The sequence below is a fragment of the Chaetodon auriga genome, chromosome 20 (assembly GCF_051107435.1).
Source record: "Chaetodon auriga isolate fChaAug3 chromosome 20, fChaAug3.hap1, whole genome shotgun sequence".
Taxonomy (NCBI): Eukaryota; Metazoa; Chordata; class Actinopteri; order Chaetodontiformes; family Chaetodontidae; genus Chaetodon; species Chaetodon auriga.
Genome location: NC_135093.1, coordinates 13,526,059 through 13,552,753, shown reverse-complemented (window position 1 = coordinate 13,552,753; position 26,695 = coordinate 13,526,059). Strand labels below are relative to the sequence as shown.

General features: G+C 44.7%; 3 protein-coding genes across 7 annotated transcripts; 1 reads left to right on the top strand and 2 right to left on the bottom strand.

Moving 5' to 3' along the window:
• The first annotated feature begins 136 nt into the window (after positions 1–136).
• tecpr1a (tectonin beta-propeller repeat containing 1a) lies at positions 137–11,258 on the top strand. Of its 2 annotated transcripts, none has more exons than XM_076759935.1 (24): positions 137–288; positions 1,542–1,781; positions 2,352–2,534; positions 2,645–2,767; positions 2,888–3,007; positions 3,611–3,785; positions 3,865–3,965; positions 4,216–4,317; positions 4,449–4,597; positions 4,820–5,427; positions 5,570–5,715; positions 5,822–5,977; positions 6,182–6,331; positions 6,550–6,707; positions 6,816–7,046; positions 7,245–7,341; positions 7,582–7,664; positions 7,778–7,834; positions 8,028–8,202; positions 8,527–8,662; positions 8,821–8,913; positions 9,006–9,112; positions 9,245–9,364; positions 9,552–11,258. In XM_076759935.1, the coding sequence occupies exons 2-24, from the start codon at positions 1,557–1,559 to the stop codon at positions 9,696–9,698; spliced, it is 3,642 nt and encodes a 1,213-aa protein (XP_076616050.1). In that variant the 5' UTR covers positions 137–288; positions 1,542–1,556; the 3' UTR covers positions 9,699–11,258. The 2 variants fall into 2 exon arrangements, with proteins under 2 accessions (XP_076616050.1, XP_076616051.1); XM_076759936.1 differs by lacking the exon at positions 137–288 and adding an exon at positions 722–850.
• On the bottom strand, positions 11,229–13,478 carry bhlha15 (basic helix-loop-helix family, member a15). The gene is made up of 2 exons (XM_076759937.1): positions 13,341–13,478; positions 11,229–12,634 (listed from the first exon to the last, which is right to left on the bottom strand). The coding sequence occupies exon 2, from the start codon at positions 12,573–12,575 to the stop codon at positions 12,015–12,017; it is 561 nt and encodes a 186-aa protein (XP_076616052.1). The 5' UTR covers positions 12,576–12,634; positions 13,341–13,478; the 3' UTR covers positions 11,229–12,014.
• Positions 13,479–16,080: 2,602 nt separating this feature from the next.
• On the bottom strand, positions 16,081–21,128 carry LOC143339223 (uncharacterized). 4 transcript variants are annotated; one of them, XM_076760335.1, is made up of 6 exons: positions 20,853–21,128; positions 20,606–20,705; positions 17,957–18,671; positions 17,745–17,838; positions 16,649–16,841; positions 16,081–16,488 (listed from the first exon to the last, which is right to left on the bottom strand). In XM_076760335.1, the coding sequence occupies exons 1-5, from the start codon at positions 20,875–20,877 to the stop codon at positions 16,657–16,659; spliced, it is 1,119 nt and encodes a 372-aa protein (XP_076616450.1). In that variant the 5' UTR covers positions 20,878–21,128; the 3' UTR covers positions 16,081–16,488; positions 16,649–16,656. The 4 variants fall into 4 exon arrangements, with proteins under 4 accessions (XP_076616450.1, XP_076616452.1, XP_076616449.1 ...); XM_076760337.1 differs by having other exon boundaries at positions 17,748–17,838; positions 20,853–20,991; XM_076760334.1 differs by having other exon boundaries at positions 16,081–16,841.
• Between the last annotated feature and the right edge of the window lie 5,567 nt (positions 21,129–26,695).

Here is a 26,695-nt window from a genome sequence, read left to right as displayed (position 1 = left end):
TGTTCCTCTGAAATGTCCGGGGGCGGTTGATGAGTTTCTGGTCTGAAACTGCAGCCCGCAGCGGCCCCTGCTGGATATTAGCTCCACATACACCTGCTGCCGCGGAAGCAGCCAATAGGAATGAAGCAACAGCAGCACTTCCTGTTTCACGTAGGAGAGAAATTATGATGTGAATATATCGGAGGGTACCGGGCACATTATGGTCGAGCTCAGCTGTTCATTCATTTCCACTCGCTGAATGAGCCGCGGCGTCGTCCCACCTGCGCCGTTTAGGAGAGGAAGCTCAAGGTTCGTCTGTTTGAACTCGGTTCATTTTTCTATTTCTAGAGGGCTAAGCCTGTAAGCCTGTACCAAAAGCAAGCTGAGTGTGGTCGTTTAAGCCGAAAGCTGGTTTTACTGTCCAGTGTTTGCTTGTTTGGAGCATTACACCTTCCATGTCGCTCTGCTGTCACTCACACCTGTAGTACATTAGCCATTAAGGCTCATTTGTCGCTCGCGCCGTAGGCAGATGCTAATATGTAGCTACATACCCTGTTACACACAAACGTCGCCCATAAACAAACGTATTGTTGTTGATTTCACTGTAGCGTTGTTGCGCCAAGGTGTGTTTCTGTGTATCTGTTATTATTATTCTGAATATGGGCTGAACATGGAGTTCACTGGTGACAGAGGATACGCCTTTTAGCAGCAGCATCCCTGCCGCCGCTTACGCAGCGTCACTTCAGGCTTTAGCAGCCGGTTCATTGTTTACTGTATTAGCTGTCGTTTCACGTCTGCTATGGCGTCTTACTTAAATGATGTGATGGCATAGTCCAGGATGAAGAATGTGCCTCAGTAACTTCTACACACGGTAAGTGGAGCAAAAACGGCGGATGGATCAGTGCCACCTCAACATGTGACCCTGATCAGTGTGCTCAGCTCTGCTCTGTGCGACTTTCAGCATTGATTTATCAATGTGTAAAAGGTTCATACATGCATCCTTTGGGCGCATTAATGTCTTATACCATGATATCTTCCGGTGACCCCTGGGGTGACCCCTGGGGTGGAGGGATCAATAGTTTTTATGCGCTCTTTCTCCTCTCCCTGCAGTGAATGTTTGTGTAACACACTGCAAATATATGTTATTTGAACACAGAATCAAATCTACGGCTTCCACTTAATTCTCTTCATCATTACAGTGTCTAATTGGTTTCTCTGGCCTTTTTTCTTTTTCTTTTTTTGCTCCTATGTCAGCATCTTTCGTCCTCAACCTTTCCAGCGTTGCTGAACCACCACTTGGTCGATTATAGCAAACATGTTTTGTGCAGACAAGCATTTATTAAACCCTCTGAGCTTCAAGGTTTTCAAAGATATTTGGAAATGTGCAGAAAATGATTCACATGAATCTTGAAAAAATGCTCTGATGCAGCTATAAAGGATGGTGTCACAGTTGTGGATATTATCTCCTCAGACATACTGGAACTAACATACAGATTATATACCCGATATTGTTAAACGCTTTGTTGTCAACATTCACCCACTCTCTTCCTCCCGTTCCCCAGGTTTCCGGTGCAGCCATGCCCGTCTCCCTGCTATGGGCGGTGGATGTGTACGGGCGGGTCTACAGCCTGTCCACGGCGGGGCAGCAGTGGGAGCAGTGCCGCGATGCCCAGATGGAGTTCAAGCGGGTGACGGCAGCTCAGCAGTGCTGCTGGGGCATCGCCTGCGACAACAACATCTACCTGAATGTCCATGCTTCTGACCTGCCGGTCCGCTACCAGGAGGAGACCTACGAGAATCAGGTGGGTCTTTTGACCAATCAGGGCGGCAATGTTTTCACAGAGTTTGTTTCTGGAAAAGAAAGTTGAAAGAGGATGCTTATTCAAATCAAGGTTAAAAATACACAATGAAAGGAAGCCATGGCATTTCTTCTCTCAGTATGCAAGTGAAAACACCCTTCAGTTCTTCTTTGATCATCCTTTATTTCCTAAGTAAAATCGAAAATGCAGAGTTCTCCTTGGACTCATTATGTGTGACTGAGTGACTTGCGTTAAGTGCAACATCCTCATACAGCAGTATCCCACTTCCTCTGTCGCTAACTTCAGCACGTTGTCAGCCGCGTGCCTTAATAAACACATTAGAAGGATGTTGAACCAGTTTTTAAGCAAAATACTGGATGCAGTGAAAGTACATTGCATGTGGAGCTCAAGTGGCTGAAAAAATACAGATTAGATTCAGGCCTCTGGTGGAAGATTGCAAACTTCCTGGACTGTTTACGGTGGTAAACTTTTCCAACTCAAGGAAATTGAGACGGGGGGGTGTTTAGATTGGATGATTGTTTCTCTAACATGCTTTCTCCGTCTGTCTGTCAGCGATGGAATCCTGTCGATGGTTTCTCGGAGCGTTTGTTGCCAAGTGACCGCTGGCAGTGGAGTGATGTCTCAGGTCTGCAACACCAGCCTCTGGACGGTTTCCGGCTTCCCTCCAGCAGCTGGGAGTGGGAGGGCGACTGGTACGTGGATGAGAACTTTGAGGGAGAGCCCACAGAGAAAGGGGTGAGTGTCCAGTTATTGTTTTGCTTGCATCCCCGTACTTGAGCATCAGTTTCTGTCTTTTTTTTTTTATTCCTGCCTTGTTTTAATGATTGAGTTGTTTGTGTCTGTAGGGATGGAGCTACGCCATCGACTTTCCCGCCACCTACACCAAAGACAAGAAGTGGAACTCCTGTGTCCGTCGCAGGCGATGGCTCCGCTACAGGAGGTATAAAGCCATGGACACCTGGGCTAAGGTGGGTGTTACACTGTGTGTGTGTGTGTGTGTGTGTGTGTGTGTGTGTGTGTGTGTGTGTGAGAGAGAGAGAAGTTTTCAGTTTGTTCACCTGCATCTCCCTTCCTGTTTGTGCTGACAGATCCCCTCACAGCAGACGACTTTACCAGATCCTTTCAGCGACATCAGCTGTGGCGGTTGGGAGATCAGTGAGGAGCCCAGAGGCCGGCTATCACTGTGGGCCGTGTCCTTACAGGGCAAGGTGCGTGCACACACACACACACACACACACACACACACACACATTAACCTTATATAATATACACTCCCGACTTTTTTGAAATCAGGGTTTACCTTCATCTTGATTGACTTGTAATTTGCATAGACTAAGTCAGAAACAGTGTGGGAAAACAGTATTTTGCTGTCCTCTCAAACATATTGCAACATATTCTGTTATTTGCCGTTGTGAAACAGCACTAATCATCAATCAGTTATGTATATACAGTAATACAGCATAGTTGATAGAAGCAAAATAACGTGTGTATGTAACCTTTGCTGTCATCCAGCTTATAAAACCTGTTATGCTTTGTAAACTAGAACCTTTTATTAACTGTATCTAGTGTGATTCAGTTGGCTAATCTAATGTATTTTAAGATTTGTTATATATACACTTCCACACACACATACTAAGAAAGTGTTTGTGTGTCTGTTTTATTATTTTTGACCCAGTCAATGCCCATAGCAAGGTCACAACACTCAGTCTTGTCACATCAGATGAAGGACTGTATTTGCACGGCTTGATGCAGATCACTGAATGTCCTGCTCTCACTCTGGATGATCTAACCCTCCTTTTCTCTCCATCCAGGTGTGGTTCAGAGAGGGAGTATATCACCAAAATCCAGAGGGCTCTTCATGGGAGGAGGTGCCTCTCCCTGGGGAGGTGGTCCAAATCAGCTGCGGCCCAGGCGATCTGGTCTGGGCGGTGCTGTGGGAGGGGCAGCTCATTGTCAGGGAGGGCATCAGCCGAGACTGCCCCAAAGGTACACAGCTCACCAATGAGAGGAGGATGTGATTTGTGTGTGGTCTTGTTTATGGAAAATAATATTTTCCGCATCTCAGGTGCCTCCTGGGCTGTGGTGGACTCTCCCAGTCCCGATATAGGAGCCATACATGTAGCCGTGGGGATCAATGTTGTTTGGGCTTTGACCAAGGACAACAAAGTAAGAAAATTCTGTAATAGACTGAATAAAAGACAAAAGTGAAACCTTTGTCCTGTGTACCTTTTAATAAGATTGTTGCTTACATTAATTATTTTTAGCTTTAGTTAGTGATAAATTTTACAGACACAGTATGCCAAACAGAAAAGACTGCTCTGGAAAACTAAGGCCAAACTGTTATTAACCATAGTGTTTAAGTAGATGTGTGTCATTCTAAAGAACTCATTTCCTCCCCACTCCTCTGCTCTGCCAGGTGTGGTTCAGGCGTGGCGTGAACTCCCACAACCCCTGTGGCTCCGGTTGGATCAGCATGGTGGGAGAAATGATCATGATCAACGTAGGACTCAACGACCAGGTGAATTCCAGCCATGTGGCTGCACATCCTGCATCAAGTACCTTCCTCTCTGCTGGTTTGCCGTTAGTGTCTGGTCATAGGGTGTGGACGTGTTTTAGTCAATCTGCTGCTGCTGCTGCTGTTGTGTGCAGGTGTTGGCTATCAGCTGTGAGGACCGGGCGGTGTACTTCAGACAAGGTGTGACCTCCAGTGAACTGAGTGGGAAAACCTGGAAGGCCATCAGTGTCCCCCGAGATGGAGACCGATCCCACTCCAGTGCGAGCGCAAACAGCTTGCAGAGGTGTGGTGGAGGCCTCAGTGGATACACACACACACCCACACACACACTTAGACACAGACATCGAGAGAGCCATCCATAGAGCCATCAATAATCACTAATAATCCAAAGCAGCCATAGCAGATAACCGATATGTCTCCAGTGCAGACCATCATTATTAAAGTGTTTGCAGGGAAAACAGTAGTAAAGTCATTCAGTTTGTCTTTCTCTTCTGCCATTTTTCAGTGCTGGATGCTTCTTCTGTGGCGAGGTGCGTGCTCAGTCAGTATTGAGCGATGTGGAATCGGACACAGAGAAAGGATCTACAGATGGAACCAGCTGCCTCGTCACCTCCACCTCGCCAGAGTCCTTTGTTGATGCCCCCATAGACAACTCTGACCAACCTATGGAGACCCCCAAACCCCGCATCCCCAAAGTCACCAGCGACAGCTTCATCTCTGAACTTGTCTCTGACCGAGAACAAGGAAAGACCTCACGAGAGAGCAGAGCTGCTGGCCCAGCTGTTCCAGAGGAGGAGACCAATGCCGGAGAAGAAGAGGTCAAAGCCCCCTGTGCTGGTGGAGCTATTTCCCCAAGCCAGTCTGGAGGTCCTCTTGACCCACAGTGGAGTAATGTGGACCTGGAGGAGGCACAGGTCCAGCAGGCCCAGACTGGAGCAGCCCTGGACACAGCTGACACCTGTAGCTTGTCATCAGTGGCCACATACACTCTGGCTATGGAGGACCCATATGGGGTAGATGAGCACCCTCTGTGGGCATGGGTCAGTGGAGGAGGCTGCTCTGTGGACAGTCACTCCCAACTCAACTGGTTCAACTGCTCCATGAACACTTCATGTGAGTTAAATGAGATATTAGATCCAAAGTCAAGGCTAGTATGGTCGTATTTGATTTCCATGCGTGTAGGAAACCTGTGGTCCAGTTGAGAAAAAACTCCTTTTATTTTCTGTTATTGATTTTTCTTTCCTGTCATTCCCAGCCTTGGTCCAGTCAGTCCAGTCCATGAGTCTGTCTGTCACCCCGGCTCAGACGGCAGCCTGGCGGAGACAAATCTTTGAGCAACTCAGTGAGAGGACCAAAAGAGAGATGGATAACTTCAGACATTATGAACAAGCCATAGAGCAGGTACATGCAGTACAGGAACAGCTGTGATCTGCCCCACAGCAGGAGCTTTTATACTTGATCTTCTCCACTTATTTCTCTTCTTATATCTGCACCCGTCTCAATGCAGTCTGTATGGGTGAAGAAGGGAACCATGCAGTGGTGGAGAGACTGGAAGCCACACAAGTGGATAGATGTCCATTTTGCCCTGGAGCAGTTCTCAGGACCAGAGGGCAACAAGGACGGCATCCTGTTCATCTATTACAACTTTTATGAGGAGAAGAAGGTGAGAAAAAGAAGTGTGTGTGTGTGTGTGTGTGTGTGTGTGTGGATTATACTTTTCAAATGTCTTCTTGAGGGAAATAGTTATTTTGATAATTAAGCGTAAAAGACACTCACTGCTGCTTTTCTCTTCTTCCTTCATCTATGTATTTTTTTATTTTCTGTCTCCTTCTTACTCTCTTCCCTTCACTGCTGTCACTCTCTCCAGTATCTGCACGCGTTCATCAACGAGGTCACCATCCTGGTCCCTGTGCTGAATGACTCCAAACACACATTTGCCATCTACACTCCCGAGCGGACCAAACAGAGGTGGCCAATCAGATTGGCAGCAGCTACAGAGCTCGAGATGCATGATTGGGTACGTGTGGATGTGTATTTGCTGGAAAAAGGGTTTTTAGAACCATCTGCAGACATAAATAACACCGTCTTCTAGGTGTTCTAGATGGCCAATATGATATGCACACACATTTCTACCGTTTCCTTTTTTATTGCCTTCTCTCTTTCTCTTCTAATCACTTCTCATTTGTCACTCCCTCCCTTCCCAACCCAATCTGTCGCCACTCCCTCCCGGTCAAGCTGGCGCTGTTGAGCGTGTCGTGCTGCGACTCCAGGAAAATCCAGGGTCCTCCCTCCAAGCAGGCCATCTGGTCAATCACATGCAAAGGGGACATTTTTGTCAGTGAGCCGTCTCCTTGTCTGGAGGCCATGCCTTACCCCACAGCCTGCGACCAGATGTGAGAATAGCCCACGCGTCATTCACGTCAAGCTAAAGGTCTGAGAGATAATGATATAAATAATATAAATCACTCAGCCTTCATGAAGCATTTTTCTCTTTTGTGCAGGTTCTGGCGTCAGGTTGGAGGTCACCTACGTGTAGTGGAGTGTAACAGTGTTGGCATAGTGTGGGGGATTGGCTACGACCACACTGCCTGGGTCCACACGGGGGGCTACGGAGGGGGCTTCTTCCAGGGACTAGCCAGCAGCACAGACAACATTTACACACAGACAGACGTCAAGAGTGTCTACATCTATGAGAACCAGAGGTGGAACCCCGTCACCGGCTACACCAACAGGTAGAGTACTCACTCCAGACAACGCTGAGATTTGAGCTTCCACGAATTTCTTTAAAAACATCTAAATCTTTACTGTAACACTATGATGTGACAAATAAATACAAACATTACGGCTGTGGCTGAAGCGCAAGTTGTTTTTGATCATTTGATTTGAAGTGTAAAGTCACTCATGACTCATTGAAAGCGTGTTGATTTTAGAGGGCTGCCTACAGACCGCTACATGTGGAGTGATGCATCAGGACTACACGAGTGCACAAAAACAAATACGAAACCTCCATCCCCCCAGTGGACATGGGTAAATACAGCTACACATGCACAAACAGACGTGTTTTCATCATATTTGGGGAAAAGCCCTGAGGTGATTCGAAACCTTCCTTCTGTTCTCACCAATAGTTAGGAAATTAATAATATTAATCTTAAATCTTATATGAATAAATATTAATCTTAATATTAGTCTTAAATTATCGCAGACAGGGTGTAGCCAAGAACACAGATGTGTTGACAGTGTTTCACTTCACATATTTGCTGTTTCCAGGTGTCTGACTGGGCTATCGACTACAGCGTTTCAGGAGGGGGGACAGACAGAGAAGGCTGGCAATATGCAGCTGATTTTCCAGCGTAGGTTTCATTTCTCATTCCTCAATTAAACTCTGGTCCCTTTATATTTATGGCCTTCCTCTATCTGTCTTTTCCTGTAATTCTTCCTTCCTGTTCACCGTTTCTCCTTGCAGGTCATATCATGGCCATAAAACGATGAAGGACTTTGTACGTCGCAGGCGATGGGCCAGGTACTATAAAAAGCAGCACAGGCATATATAGTCCCTGCATTTTATTTGTTCAGTAGGTACACAGTGGCCGGAGAGTGCACTTTGTTTGTGTAGTAGGTGTTGTTTTCTATTCAGGCACAGGTAGAGCTGGGTAACGAACTTCGATACCCTCAGGGCACGAACCAAATTGCATTGTGCTTTTCCTCCTGCACAGGAAGTGTAAACTGACCACCACAGGACCCTGGCAAGAAATTCCGCCTATACCACTGAGCGATGTGACCATCCTGCCCTGTGCAGCTCAGAGCAGCGTGGACGTGGTTCCTCTGTGGGCAATCAGCAACAAGGGAGATGTGCTCTGCCGCCTGGGAGTCAGCGCACTGACACCTGCTGTGAGTCACCTTTACTGTACGCATGCAGACACTCCATGAACAGAGTAAACACCATTTGCTGAGTCACCCATGAACATTCAAAGCCTTTTTCCTGTGTTTATTGTAAGTGCACGACACACTGGCTTTGGACAGCGTGTGGAATCCTAAATGTATCTTCAGTCTCAATGGAGGCGTTTCTGACACAGTTGTAATTCATGACTTTAACACGAGTGCAAGAGAACATCTAATCAATAAATTTGTAAATAATTCAAGTGTAGCTGCAACAAAAACAATTTAAAAAGCACTTGAGGTCATTGTTCTAACATCCTTTTGTTGGTTTCTCAGGGATCCTCGTGGCTCCACGTTGGAACCGACCAGCCTTTTAAGTCCATCTCCATTGGGGCTGCCAGCCAGGTTTGGGCCATCGCCCGGGACGGTTCTGCCTTTTACAGGGGATCTGTCTCTGCACAGAGCCCAGCAGGTCAGTGGGAGAAGCTGTGATGTTCTGCATGGAGGAACAGAGAGTGTCCTTCATGCCACTGTAAAGATTTACTTACAAATAAAACAAAAATTGTCAGCCTCTGATGCTGCAACAGAGTCTCACTTATACGGTATTGTGTGATGTGTCTCCCTCTGCAGGAGACTGTTGGTACCACATTCCCTCCCCATCCAAGCAGAAGCTGAAGCAGGTGTCTGTTGGGAGGACATCAGTCTACACTGTGGATGAAAATGGTAGAGCAGTTGTCTTGCTGATATACCTGCTGTTTATGTTTCTTGGTAGACTAATTCTGACTATGTGTCTGATGTGTCTATTTCCTGTCCAGGTAATCTGTGGTACCGGCAGGGTGTGACCCCCAGCTACCCTCAGGGCTCCTCCTGGGAACACATCTCTAATAACGTACGCAAGGTCTCCGTAGGGCCTCTGGACCAGGTCAGTACCAGGATATCAGTACTGCAATATCACATAAATCCATCAAAATCCTCGTAAGCCACTTTGAGTTGTAAACAATCCTTGCATGTTGTTTGATGGGTGACGTGTTGTTCTGTTGTTGTTGGGGTGCAGGTCTGGATCATAGCTGACAAGGTGCAGGGCAGCCACAGTCTGAGCTGTGGAACGGTGTGCCATCGACTCGGAGTCCAACCTATGGAGCCTAAAGGACAGTCGTGGGACTACGGCATCGGGGTAAGACAAACTAAACTGTACAACGGTGTTTTCACGATATCTGCGTGCCCTAAAGACTAGTTTTGACAGTGGATTGTTGTAGAAGGCTGTTTTTTGTGCTTAAAGCCAGATAGCAAATTGGTTTGCTTGCAATAAACAAGTTTCTAGAGCTGAGTTCTGCCTCTTTCGCTCTCATCCTGTCTTTTAGGGTGGGTGGGACCACATCACAGTGAGGGGGAACTCCACAGAGCCGCCCCGCGCCCGTCTTCCCTCTCTAACAGACCCCTCCGCCACAGCCCCTCGGAGCCCCCTCCCTGTCAGGAACACGGAGGTCAGCAGCAATGCTGTGGGATGATAGACTCGCACATGGGTGCACACATACTGTACAGAGCTCCCCCCAACCATGTTGCATTTGTAGTAAACCTTTGTAGATAATTCTAGCCTTCACTGCGGTCAGTAACAGAACGTCGACACTTCTGGACAAAACATCTTCACTGCTGAGCTGAATCACTGTAATTTTTCTGGCATTGTTTTTTTGTTTGTTTTTATTCACTGGCATTGAACTTGATGGTCTTAATACATTTGTGTTCTTATTTATTCATCAGGATGTAATTTTTCTGTGTATTGATTATCACATTGAAGCTGGAGGTGGAAGGATGTTTTTCAGAAGGTTTTTTTTTTTTAAAAAAAAGGGAAAATGTGTAATGTATATTTAATTCTAGCTGCTTGGCTGCTGAGCTGTCAGCTCCAGGGCTGCTTTTGTGTACAAATATAAATGATGTGTCATCTTAACCTGCAGGCAACAGGTTAGCACGTTTTCAGTAAAGCCTAATTATCCTGGAAACAGAAGAAAAATTGATGACTGCATAGAGACAATGTTTTATCCAGGCTTCACTGGCTCCCTCTACTGTCTTGACACCCTCCTGTAAAAATGTAGACCGCACACTGCAGAAAAACACAGATGCAGCATCTGTTGGTGTCAAATGTCATAGGTTTGTGAAAGGACTTGAAGCCTAAATTTGGATTGATTTCGTGCAATGATCCGCAATTATTTGCAGCCAGAAAACCCATTTCAGGGCAACGTGGTGAAACCTGTGTGAAGCGGAGTTTGGATGGGCGAGAACAACCTGAGTGTGACAGGCTGTAAATCAAGACAAAAGCTCCAAAGCAAACTTTTCTGGAAGGGTTCATTAGTTTTAGTAGTACAACTGAGACTCTTCAGTTCTTGAGACGCCACTTCTGTGGCGGTTGCTGCTCGCCTCGTACAAACAGCTGAGTTATGTTTTTAACAGTTTTAATGTTTTCTGAAAAATGTTATATTATTGTCATGGAGTATGTGCAATGGTTAGCAATGTAAACAAAGCAAAGGTGTGGATTTCTTGTAAAAGTCTTGTGGTTGAAATGCTAAAACTGAACCTTCCTCTTTCTCAGGAGAATGTTTGCATTTGCACACCATCTACTTCCTTTGGACTCATGGTAGAATGACTGGGCATTGACAAAAAAAAAACACTATATTTTTGGTATAAATCTATAAGATATTAGTCTTATACAGTAAGTATAGTGGAAATGTATTATGGTGGAGTCACGTTTTTACATTTGACAAAGAACAATTTACTCAAAATGCAGTTTTCCATTAAGAAATATTTATAGATTGCACACACTGATGAATTGCATCCATTCAGACACGAATTTATCTTAACAGCAGCCTATATTTCCCCATATCATGATGTCCTGTCTAAGTATGATGCAGCATTTGGAAATGCTGTAAGTGTACAGAGATCCGTCTGTATTATCTGTGTGACTGTAACACATCAGTGCTGTTGACATTGTGGAGTACATTTTTGTGTACACAAGTGTTGTGCATGGTCAAAATAACAGCCCTTGTCAATAAATAAATGTGTTTATTGATAATAAACTCCAGAAATAGTTTCTCTTCTCCTCTTCATTAGTACAGCGTCCCGTCTCGAGACATGTGGAGACACGAAAAGTTAAATAACACACACTCTACATCACCTGGGCCTTGCAGCCATGGACGCACAACCTGTAAGAAGATGAGTAAAGCATGTTCTCAGCCTGGCGGTAGATTGTCTTCATGAGCAAATGAGCAAACAAACTTTCTAGCTTCAACATTTCAATACTTAGACCTGCTGCTCGCCCTTATTTTTTTTTTCCTGGATGTGACAGTTATGACTCCAGGCTACGCTGAGCAGGTTTCTCAACAGAAAACACACAAGAAGATCACAAGATAACACAAAAGAGAACAAGTTCCTGCTCCGCCTCATACCATAGAAGGCGAGAAATAAGACACAGAATGGCAAAAGATTAGCCCTTCCTTTCTGAGTACAACAGCAAATTTCACTCTTCATAACCACGATCCACCTGGTTTAAACTCAGTCTGCAGTTTTTGTGTCTGCAAGGTGAATGGTCCTCAAATCCATATTTTGCATGAAGGGCAAGTTCTAGACCGCCCACCTCTTGCTCGGGTGCATGGGTTTATTGTGAGAGGTCTATGATCTTGAACAGCACCCAGGTCCTACACAGGACACCAGTTCTGACCAGTGTGCCTGTAGGAACTAGATACTGTTTGAGATTTGGCCCTAAAAGTCTCCCCACGCCTTGGAGACAGCCTCCCGGTGCCTCTCCTGGTCTCCGAACCAACTTGCAGCCACTGTTAGCTGCGCTGGCTGAAGTTGTGTACGTGGGTGAGGTACTGGGTGAGATCGTCCTCGCCGTCCTCCTGCAGGTGCTGCTGGTAGCACTGGAGCAGCTTGGCAGCGCTGGCCTCTGATGGGACCCCTCCAGCAGGCAGGCAGCCCCCTGACATGTCCAGGATGATGGTGGTTAAGGATTTGATGTAATTCTTTGCCAGGGTCAGTGTCTCGATCTTGGACAGCTTCTTGTCAGTCTTGACGTGGGGGATGGCCTCGCGTAATGCCTGGAAGGCGTTGTTGAGCTTGTGCATGCGCTGGCGTTCCCGCTCGTTGCTCTCTAACCGCCGGACGCTGCGCTCTTTGTTGCTGGAGCCGTGTTGCCTGCGCCGCCGGCCTCCACCCACTCCTCCCTGACGCTTGCCGTCCCCACCCCTCAGCGACCCCCTCCAGGAGCCACCGATCCGGACCGAGGCCTCTGAGCCCTCCTGCTCACTGGAGCCTGGTTCTGGTTCTGTGAGCTCTGGCTCAGGGTCAGACCAGGTCCTCCTGGACGCTTTCACAGCCTTCCCTTTGGACTTCATCCTGCTGCCTCCTTCACCTCGCTCTCTCTGACAGTGTAGATCTCACAGCTTCAACAGGCCTGGAAGAAAAGAGAGAATGTCAGAGGAAGGAAGGAAAAAGCTGAAAAACATAGAAAAGTGGAATTTTAACAACTTTTGCTGCAGTCTTCTCCCTGTCAGCCATTCAAACAGCCTTGCATCCTGTTGTATCTAATCAGCCTGTTGCAGTGTGAAAACTCCATGATGTTGGACTGGTAATCTACTCTTATCCCTACAGTCCTGCGATAAAGCCCATTTCAAGGTTACACTCACAAAAACACAGAGACCAGCCTGGCAGCACTCAGATAATCCACCTCCACGGCTCCACTTTAACCAGGAGACATTTAACTTAAAATGCATACATCTATGATTAAACTTCCTGTGAAGTGAGTCAATATGTTGAAATTTGCTGTAGCGTTAGTTGTGGATTCACTACAGTGGGTTCACACACAGAATTTTCTTGAAACCAAATGATCAAATATGCTAATGTGCCAAAACTGCTCTAATTTCAAAGATAAGGATGTTTTACATAGATTAATGCACACCGTGGAAATATGACATGTGACTCCACAGAGGGTGTTTCTCCATCCCTTTTTATTTTCCTAACCCAAGTTTAATCACCCCAACGGTAGTGTTGTAACTGATAGGAGATCAACAGGCAAATGTCAGCTCCTTTCACTGGGGTAACTGGTGTGTACACACACCGTGGGAGTGAATGAAACGGGACGATGCTGTAAAAAGGCTTACCTCAGAAGTGAAACTAACTTTCCTCCTCCTCGGTGTTTCCAGACAAATGTCCACCATGCAGCCGCGCGTTCAAAGCACCATCCTGCTGAGCGCAGAGGGAGAGAGCAGCCGAGCGTCGCCGTGCAGCGGACACACACGCACGCACTCGGTTAGCCGTCACATGTGGGTTACCTGTGGCTGACTGATGTACACGTTGCGCTGCTCAGCCAATCACAGAGCAGGCCCACGCCCCCTCCTGCTCTGCCAGAAAAAACAAAGGCTGCTGCTGCTGCTGCGGCTGCTGCGACGCTGCCCCAACAATGATGGAGTCTAAATCATTTTTAACCTATTTAACAGCTTGATAGAGGTTTTCAGATTATTTACTTAGACTAAGAAAGAGAAGAATTTGTGCTCCATGAAAAATACTCCATTACGAGTAAAAGTGCAATTACATTTTTACTCATTGTATGAAACTATCACCGATATGATGTATTAATGCTGTAGTTGGTGAAGGTAAAGCTAATTTTAAATGCTTTATATACTGCTGAGTACTTTTAATCTGAATGAGTGCATCATATTTAGTGTTTTGTGTGTGTGGATTCCAAAAGGACAGCTATTGAATAAATGTAGTAATGTAAGACATCGGTATATACTAACATGAAATAGAAATACTCAGTCAAAATTGTGTTGTGTATGAATGTTTTTAGTTACTGTTGTGCAGATAATCAGCATATTAAAAAAGAAAAGTCCACTGATTCAGTGTTTTCCTTCCAAATATAATCATTATTATTATTGTTATTTATGCTGAAGTAGTCACTTAGCATTGTATTTGTACCATGGTGTTACATTATAGAGATACAGTCTCCATTAAAAAAACACAATAATCAGCATTAATTTATGTGATCTGTTCCCCTTCAGAGAATAAATGTATAAAGGAAACTAAATTAATTTGCATGTTTTGGAGGAAAAACGGCAATACAGTGTAAATGTTGGATGGTATATCTTCTTTCTCTTTAGAAAGCAGCACTGGTCCCATTTGTAATATGATTTATAAAAAAAAAAGTGTCTTTCCAGGCCCAAAATGAAATTTCAAAGTATAAATGTTGTAAATGTTTGGTCATTTGCGGCTTACTGTACACATGCACCATTATACCACTCTACTACTGCTCTACCACAATACTACAGTACAACTGCAGTGCTTTAGTCTTCGTTGTTCCTCTGTGAACCTCTTTAGTTTGAAGCAGAGCTGATCTTCACCTGTTGTGAGTGAAATGAGTTGGAAACACTCAGGCTCCACACTTTTTACTCCAAGCAGTTAACATAATTTCCATTTGGGCTTATCACCTTCCGCTGCTTTATTTGAATACAGTCCTCTGGGCGACACAGAAGCAGGGCTAAGTCTCATTTCAACTTTGTCACATTATTTGCTTTTTACCAGGCGGCAGTAACGTAGTGCAATGGCAGCGTAACATGACGGATGCTGTCAAACGACTGCAAACTGACCAAAAACACAGCATGGATAACATAATGAACCTTTTATTGAATAATTGGCAGCACAGTCCTTCCCTGCTTCTCTGTGTGATCCAACTCATCTGTTTGACCCGGGGCCCTGAACTGTTGGCAGTTGGGATTATTGGCCGTTCTTCCTGTGACACTGTGGGGTGGAGATAGGGTGGAGATAGGGTGGTGTCACAGCAGTGACATGTAATGAATGACCACACATGTAACTGTTACAGGCTCACAGTGCTGCTTTCTGCATCTATCGCTCGATTTTTATTTGTTGATATTCTGCCTTTGTCTTCTCTTTCTAAAAGTTTCAGATGTGCATTTGAACAGTTAAAATGGTTTTTATGCTAATTGTGGCTAACGTTCTTCCTGTGTGTTTTTACATCACTTTTACCATTAAACTTGCGAAGTTTAAAACATGTTCCTTAAATGAGATGTAAGTTAACTTAGAACTTTTTCACATCAAAACCATGAAGTTTAGGAGGCACAGTGAGGAACGGCTACGAGTAAGCTAGCAGCTAGCAAGCTGTGCTTAACAAGAAGATGTAGCAACAGAAAGTATTTAGTGACTTAATGAGGGGAAATGTTCATGAATTCATATTTTTGTTGCTTAGTTTCAACCAAAATAGACAGTATGACCGAATAATTGTGACGCTTTCCTTTGTAATGCAACAGTTTTAAGGCTAATTGTCACGTTAGCTTAGCTTTATGGTAGCCGACATGGGCATTACCCAGGATTTTTTTTACGCATGAAGACAAAGAACAGCAGAATAATTTGGCTATTAGCAACATTTACATGCAACAACAACAATAACGTCCAGGTGTGAAGCTCCCAGCTCTTAGAGGCAAACACTTTTAGCTGTTGGTGTCCTTGAACGGCGTGTGTGTGTGTGTGTGTGTCTGTGTGTGTGTGTGTGTGTGAACACTAAGACTGGTCTTGCCAGGTTTCCTTCCCTCCTCAGGTACACTGTATCTAATCAACCAAACCTCGCTGATGCCGGCTCTGTGGAAACATTATCTATTACTTTTAGTTTGTTCAGTTTCTGCCTCCATTGGCCCCTAAGGCTTACATTGTTTATTTAGTCACAGCCGCTGATTAATTCCGAGCTGAATACACTTCAGTAACGAGGCAAGCAAACAGGGCTTCCATAAGCATGCTCTGTTTGAGGAAAACAAACTGTATAAACATACTCCTGTATTCCAAGACTAACCCAGAATTTGCTGAATGCGACAGTTTAAAGATAAACCAGGATTTCAGACAGACACGACAATTTATTGAACTCATGTAAATTGGAATGGACAACATTTATGTTTCACAGCTCAGGTCCAAGGACACAACCTGGCATGAAAAGCAGCGTCCAAAGAGGTTTGCAGCTGGAAAGGCCCCAGTGCTGTTATGCAACCGGCTGTTTATCACAGTGATCGTGTCATACCAACAACTGTGAAAGCGGAATGCACTGTCACACAGTCCTGCGTGGCCGTGACGTCATGAGCGACAGGTGCTTTGAATCCATTTGGAGCAGAGAGAGAGAGAGAAAAAAACAAATCCATTAAAATCCCTGACTCATCATAAAAGAGGAGGGAGGTGGGGAGACGAGTTTGAGGCGAGGAGGACAAGATCTGGACGATTAGTCAGTTTTTCCATTAGGCCAAGGCTGGCTGTCTGAAAGAAAAACAAGTGTGGATGTCACATTAGGCCATGGTGACAGTGAGATGCCCTTTGGCTGGAGGCAGATGATGTGATAGAAAGGTGGCAACCGCTGTGCCATACAAAATCAGCACCCGCAACTCAATATATGTGTATGCTTGTGCATGCCACTAACCCTGTATCTCACAGTTCAAGGTCTGACTCCGTGACATGGGTGAGGAACAGACAGGTTTGGGACAGAAAGAGACGCCTGGACAGAGCAGAGCAGCTCTGCACTGGCAGGGAAAGGGTGTGGTGCCGAGACTGTCTGACGCACTGAAGATGGCAGCTCTTCTCCAAAGCTGAGAAGTCGTCCTCCCACTCCAAGCCTGCAGGAGAAACCAACCAAACACACAGTTAGGGACAACCAAGTGTCAACAGCCTGCAGGGGCTGGATTTAGCAAGACATACAAACATTGAAGTGAACTAACTCTTGCGGTGTCCCGCCCTGGTCTGGTTACATTGTCCTGTCAGTTTGATCGGTGCCATGATCAAATGAAAAACGACTTTCCCACAAAACTCCCAAGTTTTAGGTTGAGTGTCAAATTATCATCTCATTTATATATAAATGATCATCTTTTGTAAAATATATGTTTCTCCTCCAAAGCCATGTCTCTTTTCTGCGTGTTCAAGCTGCACTAGGATCAACTATACACATATTTCCAACCAGTATTACCACAGATTCAATCCTTCAGTCAGTCTTTCTTTTTAAATAGTAACTGCTGATGAATAGCATCCTGTTTCAGCAACACTTACATCAAAATATTGAAAGTAGTTGCTCAATTCAGCACAACATACTGACACAAAACTGAAACCAATTTGTTGGGAGGAGGAAATGAAAGTTATGCACATGATAATTTTTGGAAAATGGCCATATGCGCTTCAATAAACGCTGCAGTACACACCGTGAAAATACTCTGTTACAAGTAAATTCCTGCATTCAAAACTATGAAAATAACACTAACAGAAAATATTACATTATCATCACATATCATTACATTATTATAACTGATGAATGAATGTCTAAGCAGCATTTTGCTGTCGAAGCTGGCTGAGGTGGAGTTCACTATTGGGTAGTGTAACCTACAACAATGCAGCAATTTTTATGAGCTCATCTTAAATTAAATCTACATTTTTAAAGCAACTGGTAACGATAGTTGTCAGATATACACAATATGGAGTTAATGGGGTAAATCGCACAAAATCACTGTTAGAGTCCTTCAAAATAGTACCACTGCCTTCTATTGTGACATCTGGCAGGTTGCAGGACAAGCTGCTTGGCAGAGATGTGCAGGGCCCAGAGTGCAGCTCCAAGGTGGGACGCTCCTGTAGTACAAAGGAAGTGTAGTGAATGATCACTATGTGTTAGCCTTTATATCACCAGTGGGAAACAAAGCCCAAAACCCACCAAACTGTAGTTTAACAGACAACAGGAGGACAGTACCTGATCAAACAGGTAGACCATGACATCATCGTCAAAGGACACACTCTTCCTCTTTTTTACATCCTTGTCCCTCCCAGATAAAACTCCTGATGCATCGCAGATTTGACAGGATTTCAGAAGACTTTTAAGGTTGCGCGTGTTCAAATTGTCTCTGCTAACCAGTTCATGTTGAATCCCCTTAGAGTTGTTGTTGTTGTTGGGATCGTGGGGCCAGTTTTTCAAATCACTTAACACGTTGTTATCAGCGATATGCCAACCAGTGTCCTCTATAGATGTCCTGCTATCCTCAGTGTAGCAAATGTCACCAAAAAGTTGCAGCGGTATGTCCTCATCACAGAAAATGATAAACCTGTTATGTTGATTCTTTGCAACAGTGTCCTGCTGGGTCACAAAGTTTAAATCCTTTCTGATGAAACTGAAAATGTCCTGCATATTTAAGATGAGTCTCGTCCATGGGGCCTCCTTTGGGCAGTCTGAGGCAAAAGAAGCTGAAGGCGAGAGCGCTGAATGATGTATGGGCTCGTATGAAAGTCGAGGGCGGACAGAGAAGGACGGCGGACGTGTTACCAAGCTTGATCTGCGGTTGCTGTTTCTCCATAACCGAGGGGCTGCGCTTCCTCTCTGATCAACAATGCAGAAGCAGGTGATCGGCTGCAGCTCCTCCACAGCCTGGATCATCTGACCTGAGGGGATCAGCAACTGGAGCTCCTCATCCCTGTGGGAAGGATTCACATCGGCTCATTGAGAATTTCGCATGACACTTAAAAAGGAGAATCAAACCATTTGGACAACAGCGCTGTCATGGCTTACTTGGCCATCATTGATGTTATAATGAACCCTGTGCATTTCCTACCTTCCAAGTCAGAATGTCTGCTACTCACCGAGTTAATTACTGACAACAGGAAACACAGACAGAAGATTTCTGACAGGGCACACACAAGATTTCAGCTACTTAAGGGATTATTACTGGCATTTCCAGTGTGCTAATTTTCTGTTTAGCCACTAAAAAGATAATGTGGCAAAACTATTTGCTGGGTTACAACCTGTCTGATTTTCTTACATCCATTACAATCCAAATTGGATTTTACCAGCCACACTGTCAGAAAAACAAGGAAAACTGAAGGTGGGAATATGTATTTATGATTGTGCTGCTGTTGCATTATTGCTGTTATTTATGCTGTGCCTTATACTTTAAAGTCATGTCTTTAGCACTATGGTAATTATAATGTGGCTATAACCTACACTGGCTATAATCAATCTCGTTGAAATAGCAGTGTATTAAATGACAATGTGAAAGGGGTCGGTGATAGTGGTGAGCCTTCAGAAAATGACACAGATACACAGATCTGCAGCTCCTCTCAGTTTGACTGAGCTTTAACGTGAGTTTCCACTCACAACTTCACTGTTTTGCTTCACTCTCGCTGCTCTCAAAGTATCATTTTCAGCCGAATCAGGTAGCTTTGCTGAAAAAGTTCCAAAAATCCAACGTATGCGAACAGCCTACGCTGGATGTTTGCCGCAGAGAACTGACATTTAGCTTTGCTCTGCCTCGCTAGCTTAGTTACCAGCTGTGTAAGTGACAGTTACACCTGAGGAGTGGTTACCTGCCAGTATAATAGTGACATAAGCTCCCAGTGTTAAATGGCACCTGCAGACGTGGTAATTGTCATTGGACAACGTGCTGTATCAACAGAAACATAGTGTCATACCACTAGTAAACAGTGTCTGTGGCTGAGTTCTTTAGTATTCAGGTATTTTCAAGTATTACATCCAACACTGGCAGGAGCTTACTTTTTAAAAGTGACTGTCTGAGCAATGGGCACATACTTATGGATGGTGTGTATTTGCTGTTTTGGAGTTATGACATAGGCTCTGTAACACAGAGCCACCTGTTCAACAAGCAGAAAGTGTGGGCAGAGATGATATGCAGACTTCATCTAAAGATAATGTTGCTCTAATTCCATTTTCAGTGTCAGTGTTTTCTTTAGCATTAATGACTATTTCATTTGTACAGCACTTATCTAAACAAGGCTACAAAGTGCTTCACAAAATCCAAGAGAAGAAGAACAAGACGAGGTCGGTCGCAGTGCACAGACTGCCCTGCACCGTGCGTTAACAGGATGTGCTGAAATTGATTTGTCAGCCTTTGTCCATTGGATGAAACAGTGCACACACACAAACGCATGCATTATTTGGCCACTCACTCCTGAGCCTGAATAAATATCGGGGCCCATCCATGCACGGAGACAAAGACGCAATAGGAAACTTTCACCGCTCTGCAGTAACCAAGCAACCGCTGGATGAGTGACTCAGGAAAGGAAGAGAGGAGCTGACTCACAGCAGCTGTGACGTACAGGATATAAAAGGACACACACACACACACACACACACACACACACACACACACACCACTGTATGGTCTCACACACACGACAACACACACACACACACACACACACATATGCATTAGGCCGTGAAGCTTGTAATCTGCCCTGTTTCGGGTTAATTAACACCTCATTGTGTAACAGGTGCTGGAGCTCAGGGCAAAGGCAGATTATGATAACTTTTCCAAACAGCCAGAGCACAAACAGACGCCCTAAGTTCCACCACCACAGGAGAGACAAACAGTGATAAACGTCAAAATAGTACCTTTTCTCGATTCCTTTGTCTCTGTGTCTCCTTTTAGAAAGCCAATTCAAACAGTCCAGTGAAATCACCAGTGTAGCCCCATCCCTGAAGTATTTAAATTCTGCAAGAATAAAGAGAGGAAACATGCTTATCAGCTGATTTGCACTGCCTCAAAATCTTGCTGCATCATGACACTGCAAAATGTGTTGCAACACGCTTCACCTCTCGGCATCCACCATGCATGACACCGGCATATTTCTTTTCCTACCTTGCATCCTGTGAGCGCCGCTCATTCCCCTGGCTTTCACTGAACGACAGAAACCTCATTGAGGACATCGGAAGACAAGAGCCAAACATATGGGACAGGGAGAGGAGATGAGAGATGCACAGAAAAAGAGAGGAGGGGGGGGAGGGGGATCAGGCAGGATAGAGAGTGAATGAATGAGGGGGGAAATGAAATAAGGGGAGTTGATCAGAGGGTGTAAGGGGGAAATGAAAGAAGAGTGAAGGAAGGTGATGAAGAGGATGAGATGAGAGAGGATGTGAGGACAGAGAGAGGGCAAAGAGCTCATATATACAGTCCTCTCCCTGGAGGCTGCTGGCCTCCCTGCAGCAGCAGAGTGCAAGATGGGGATCAATAAGTTATCTGGTGTAATGTAACACAGCTGCCTGAGTGATGAAGAGCAGAGAGGATGCCACAGTGACACAGGCTGTATATTATCCTTAATAATTCTACCATACTTACATTAGACTTCATGCTAACGCCTGCGTGATTACTGGCAGCTGTTCCAGGTTGTGAACTCACAGTTAATCGAAGGGTTCGTCTGGTTTGTTGTGCATTATTTGCCATCAGCAATATTAAATCTGTCTTTTAAGGACCTCTACCAGACTGAACGAACAAGGTTTTGATAAAAGAAGTTTATATGCTATGAAGCAACTGATAGAATAGATTAACTCGATTTGTTTGTTTTGTTAATTCATCATCATTACATTTCTTTAATTTCTTTAACTCTGTCTGGTGTGGAAACTAAAGTTAGGTATTACAATGCGTGATTTTTCCCAGTCATTCCTCTCCACCTTTGATATGATAATATCATTTAGTTTTAATGCATCTGATTTGAGTGCAGTCTAATGGAAGAACACAGTCTTATCTGATTGTCATGCATCATTGGGATAATCAAAATTAAGATCTGAAATAGATGATTTTGCTTTTTTCTTTGCTTTTTTGTTTGTTTCTTGTTTTTATTTGAACTATCAAAGGCACACTCAAGTCTGTGTTTTTGGTGCATGGTCTCAAAGGATGCAACAGTGAACATGAGCGCCCTCCAGAAGTTGAAAGTAGAACATCAGGCACCTTGAGCAGAACGGGCAGAGGAACTGCAGCGGAGCTCCTAAAGGAGTCTAATCAGGCAATGAGGCTTTAGAAATTTGGCTTAGAGATACAAACGGCCAATAAGTATAATATAATAATATGATTACAAAATATATGGCCTGCTCTGTACACATTTCACGTCTACTGTTGATATCGCTGATGCAGCTGTCACAATTTTTACTAATAGAAATAAAATATCACTCATACTACACAAATACTACTATCATATATGTCATATATTATTATGTATATTTTACCACTACGATCCCTACTGTCCCTGCTCCTATACTTCTGCTGTCTCTGCCAGTTGGACTGTGACATGATTCATCATCATCATCATCATCATCATCATCATCATCATCATCATCATTTAATTTCTTCCACGCACTCACATCTATTGTTACCGCGGCTATAGTCCTCCCCCTGGCAACAAAATCACTGATGCTGGAGTTCTGATTTACACACCCAGACAGCATCAGGATGTTGTTCCCAGGAGGTGACAATGCCACCATTCAGTCCACCTCTGGTTCCCAAGAGTGGGGAAATGAAAGAGAAAGAAAGGGCACTGAAGCAAACGTGAAAAGAGTCATAGAGGTGGACAGATGGTGTTTCCATTCAGAATGAGGAAGGTCATTGCATTCCTGCCCTTCTCCTCATTTTGCTGCTCCCTTCCACTTCATCCCCGTGCAGTAGTCCCACGGGGCATCGTGTCACCCAGCAAACGGCACCCAAGTATCCATATCAGGTCAGTCAAGGCACCCTGGCTGCTTACAGTACAGTGTTTCAGTATAGTCAACTCTTTTTTCACTGGACTTAGCAGTACATATGAGGATGTGATACAGTCGCTGAGCAGAAAGTCTTCTCACTGCTACAAAATGTGAGCTTGTTCCTGTCCGTTCCACTTTCTATTTTCACGTTGGAGTAATGATTGATGTGTGCTGTCTGAGTTGCTCATAATCTGATATCTCGACAACTTCTGCATCCAAATGTCAGATGAAAGAGGGATGCATCTTTGGTTTCAGGCCTTCTGACTGACTGGGTTGAAGTTGGGGCAGCCTAATAGTTGTGTTTTATGATGTGCTGTAGTTTATTTAAGCAGGATAATGCGGTGAATATCATTCCTCCACTGATCTTTTTACCGCTCCGATTGAGTTGTAACATGCACAGTACATGCCAAAAGAACTGTAGAACTATCCTTTTACACTGCAGGCGCAGAATCATTATATCCATCCGGCAGACGGCGAGTGACACCAAACAATCCAGGAGAGGAGGGTAATTGGAGATCATTGAGTTTATTCTGAGCATGCGGGATACACCATGCTCAAGGAGCATATGGAGCAATGGAATGGCACTGCAAAGCTCTGTGGGTAATATGGAAGAATGAAACATCCAGTCAGAGACGTGAATATGTCACTGTTGAAACTGCTCCGAAGCAAGTAAACTCGGGAACTTTCCTCCAGTTTTTACATATTACATGATAGAATCAAGGGTGCGGCTCTGCATCGGGTTGTGAATTGAATGACTGATCTGTTGCAGATCAGCACCAGCTTCTGCCGCACAGCGGTGAGCCACCTTTGTACACTTTTCTCTTACGCAGGAGATTACAGTGTCTTTAAGGTGTTTGCTGACAGAGTTTCTTTAATATGATGACATAAATGTGTAATCCATCTCAGATCGCTGGCTGAGTATTTATGAGCCTCTGTTGACAGCAGTACACCTGCTCCTCCCCAGTACAGACCTGGGAACAGTGCCCGCCTGAACTAGCACCACTGCTGCCAAGGCCACTACCATATTGGGAGAAGTGTGAGTGTAAAGAGAGGGGGAGTGTGTGTTTGTATGAAAGGCTATAGAGATACAGAGACAGGCAGAGAGAGAGCTTTGTGAGGAGGGAGGGTGGGATGATTTGGTTGGCTGGGGGAAATGTAGGTGGAGTAAGTCTATCTTTACTCGCTTCCTGATGCTATAAGAACAATCACTAATTACTCTCATTCACCGTATAGGAAGAAATACCTTGTTTACTTAAAGTGTGTCTGTCCTGGCAGAACAAGACGCTGTTGAAAGATTCACTCTGTGAAGAGAGGGAACACACTGAGCAGAAGCTCTGCTGTTGTTAAGCAGTGTCAAAAGGAATGTCACTGCCTTCATTATGCTGCAATCATTAATAAACAAGAGGGAGATGCACATGCACGATGATCAGAATATGAAACCGAAACTGTGCACACCTTCAAGCCCTCATTTGCATGATTTTTTATTGATGAATTCATTTAAAACAAGTTGTGAAGTTCTGCAAAATGCAGAAACGTTTTGTTGAAACAAGAAAACACCCTGAGATCACATGTTCAGAACCTTGAAGTAATGCATTAAATGCAGATAAACCTGTCACAGCAGAGAATGCATGCCTCAGTAAGGCATGCAGTATTTTACAGTATATACACTATGTTAATCAAGTTTTCAGTTGTATCTCACAAGACCTGAAAAACGAATCAATGTCATCAACGTGACAGCTAAGAGCAGAAAAGTTGCTGTTTGGTTAGTTAACACATTTTCCGCAGCTCATGTCATTGTAGAGTTCTACCACTAGGCAGCAGTAGTGTGTAGCATTTGCCTCAGTGAGGGTGGTATGGTTGAGATTTCACACACCAGGACACAAACTGTGAAACTAAAAATAAAAGCATGGCAATAGTAATGTTAAAAAAGTAATTTCATCAAAGTGAAAAGTTTCTTCTCGCTTTGGATTTTCTGCTTTTAGGTGCACAGTTCTCTGATCACACACAATAAGCAGCAAAGAAAAAGAAAGGCAGAGGCCCTTAACACTGACGCATTATATCAGTCTGGTACTGACGCTGGCGGTGAGAGGCCTGTGCCTGTCTGTCACTTCATGTGGGCCCATTTCTGTTCCTGCACTTGTGCCATTTCAAAGGTTGAGCAATGACTGCGACTGTGTACGTATGTAAACACTTACCTCACCCTGTCCTGTAATCAAACCACAGCTAAGGGAGCAGCTAATCAGCGCAAAAGGATATTTCAGCATTGACATGGAATTAACACACGGCTGACACACACGCACACACACAGATGGGGAGGAATTTAACACGAAATTTCTGAGCTGCTGGCAGGCAAAAGATGGCGGGAAAAGTGTTGAAAAGCAAGGCTGTGACCTCCGACCTGCACAGACACACTCACATACAGACAGCTGAGGCAGCTGTGGGACTCCTCGACTCATTTGAAGTGTTTATGGAGGAGCTGAGCTTGAGTGCTCGTTGACAGCGCTCTTATTTGCACCCGCGCACATACATACGCACACATGAACACACATACACAACCCTGATCGGATAAGAGCAGATCTGTTTCAGCGGCTAATCTTAAATGTGATGAGGTGCACAGGGGCCTGTTGGAATATACATAAATATCTTTATTTGGGAATCATGCGCTGCCCTGGGGTATATCACACTACCTCACATTATAGGAACAGGAAACAGGATACTATGCCTTCATGTCAAACCCTGTCTTTAATATGGAGACTTGTTTAGGCCTGAGGATCCCAAAACTGTCATCTGGAGAAAAGGTTGCATGCACAGAATATAATTTGGGGAAGGTTTTAGCTTTGTTAGCATATAAGCGATTATCACTCTACGTCCTGCACACCTATAAATCCAGATCAAGCCTCTCTCCCTGACACAACTATCTTTGCAGCAACCCCTTACCCTCCTCTCCTCAGAGACGCCTGAGGGAGTCCCTGCGTCCCCCCTCTCCTAAACTCATCCACCCTGTCTTGTCCCAGCACTGATGCTATCGCTTGTCTCTTAAGATGACTGGTATTCATCAGGCCCTGATCCAGTTGCACAGCAGCAACCACATTTAAGTCCAAGCTGTAATCAGGGTTGCCGCTTAGTTACAGCTTGAATAGATACGAAGTAGAGTGGCTGGAACGCAGAAGACAGAAATGGCTGCATTTCCAGACCATAAGAGATTATTGCTGCTTTCCACCAAGGCTGCAATCATAGACTGTATAAGACATGGACGTAGTCTCCCTGACGTCACCCATAGGTCTCTGAAAAGCCATTATGAAGCTCAATAAAAGCGGCTCTGGCTGTCGCCATCTTGACGGTACCTGTCTCCGCCAAACTCTCACGCCAAGTTAGTCAAAAAATGGGTAAAGAGTGGAGAATTTGTGGAGCTGAGGTGAGCCTGATGAAGCCAGGTTGTTGTGTTTTGAGAGGAAAAATAAGAACAGTTCTGTTTTTTGCCAAATCACGCCAGATTGGAAATACACTGGTTGGTATGTTCATATTTAAGGCTGGATGTAACACTGGCCTTTTCACTTTGAAGAGTTATTGTATTTTTCCAGTATTTGACCAGTTTTTACATATGAAGTCAAGGTCTTTTGTTTATCGAACAGAAAGGCTACAGCATGCACGCTGTGGGTACATGCAGGGGTCCATGTAAAGACACATATATAACATGCAGCATACATACTCAAAATACATACATGTCCAGACGCAAAGTAACACATGTGTGTCTCATGTCAAAAGAGAGCGGAAAGGAGAGTGACACACACACACACACACACACACACACACACACACACACACACACACACACACACTGGATGCCACAGACAGCCACCCAGATTGAAAGACTGGTGCCAAAACAAGGGAGTGAGATAAAACTGTTAGTGAGAGTGGAGGGAGGGGGGGGGGGGTGGAGCTGAGTGTCTGGGGGGGTATCTTGGCTGAATT

Coding starts and splice junctions, on each gene's coding strand:
- tecpr1a (XM_076759935.1), top strand. CDS start 1,557: ATGCCCGTCTCCCTGCTATGGGCGGTGGATGTGTACGGGCGGGTCTAC. Junction 3,786..3,864: donor CAGCCGAGACTGCCCCAAAG/GTACACAGCTCA, acceptor TCCGCATCTCAG/GTGCCTCCTGGGCTGTGGTG. Junction 9,365..9,551: donor CGTGGGACTACGGCATCGGG/GTAAGACAAACT, acceptor CCTGTCTTTTAG/GGTGGGTGGGACCACATCAC.
- bhlha15 (XM_076759937.1), bottom strand. CDS start 12,575: ATGAAGTCCAAAGGGAAGGCTGTGAAAGCGTCCAGGAGGACCTGGTCT.
- LOC143339223 (XM_076760334.1), bottom strand. CDS start 20,877: ATGAGCGGCGCTCACAGGATGCAAG. Junction 20,706..20,852: donor CGGCGCTCACAGGATGCAAG/GTAGGAAAAGAA, acceptor TTATTCTTGCAG/AATTTAAATACTTCAGGGAT. Junction 16,842..17,744: donor TGTCACAATAGAAGGCAGTG/GTACTATTTTGA, acceptor TTTCTCCTGCAG/GCTTGGAGTGGGAGGACGAC.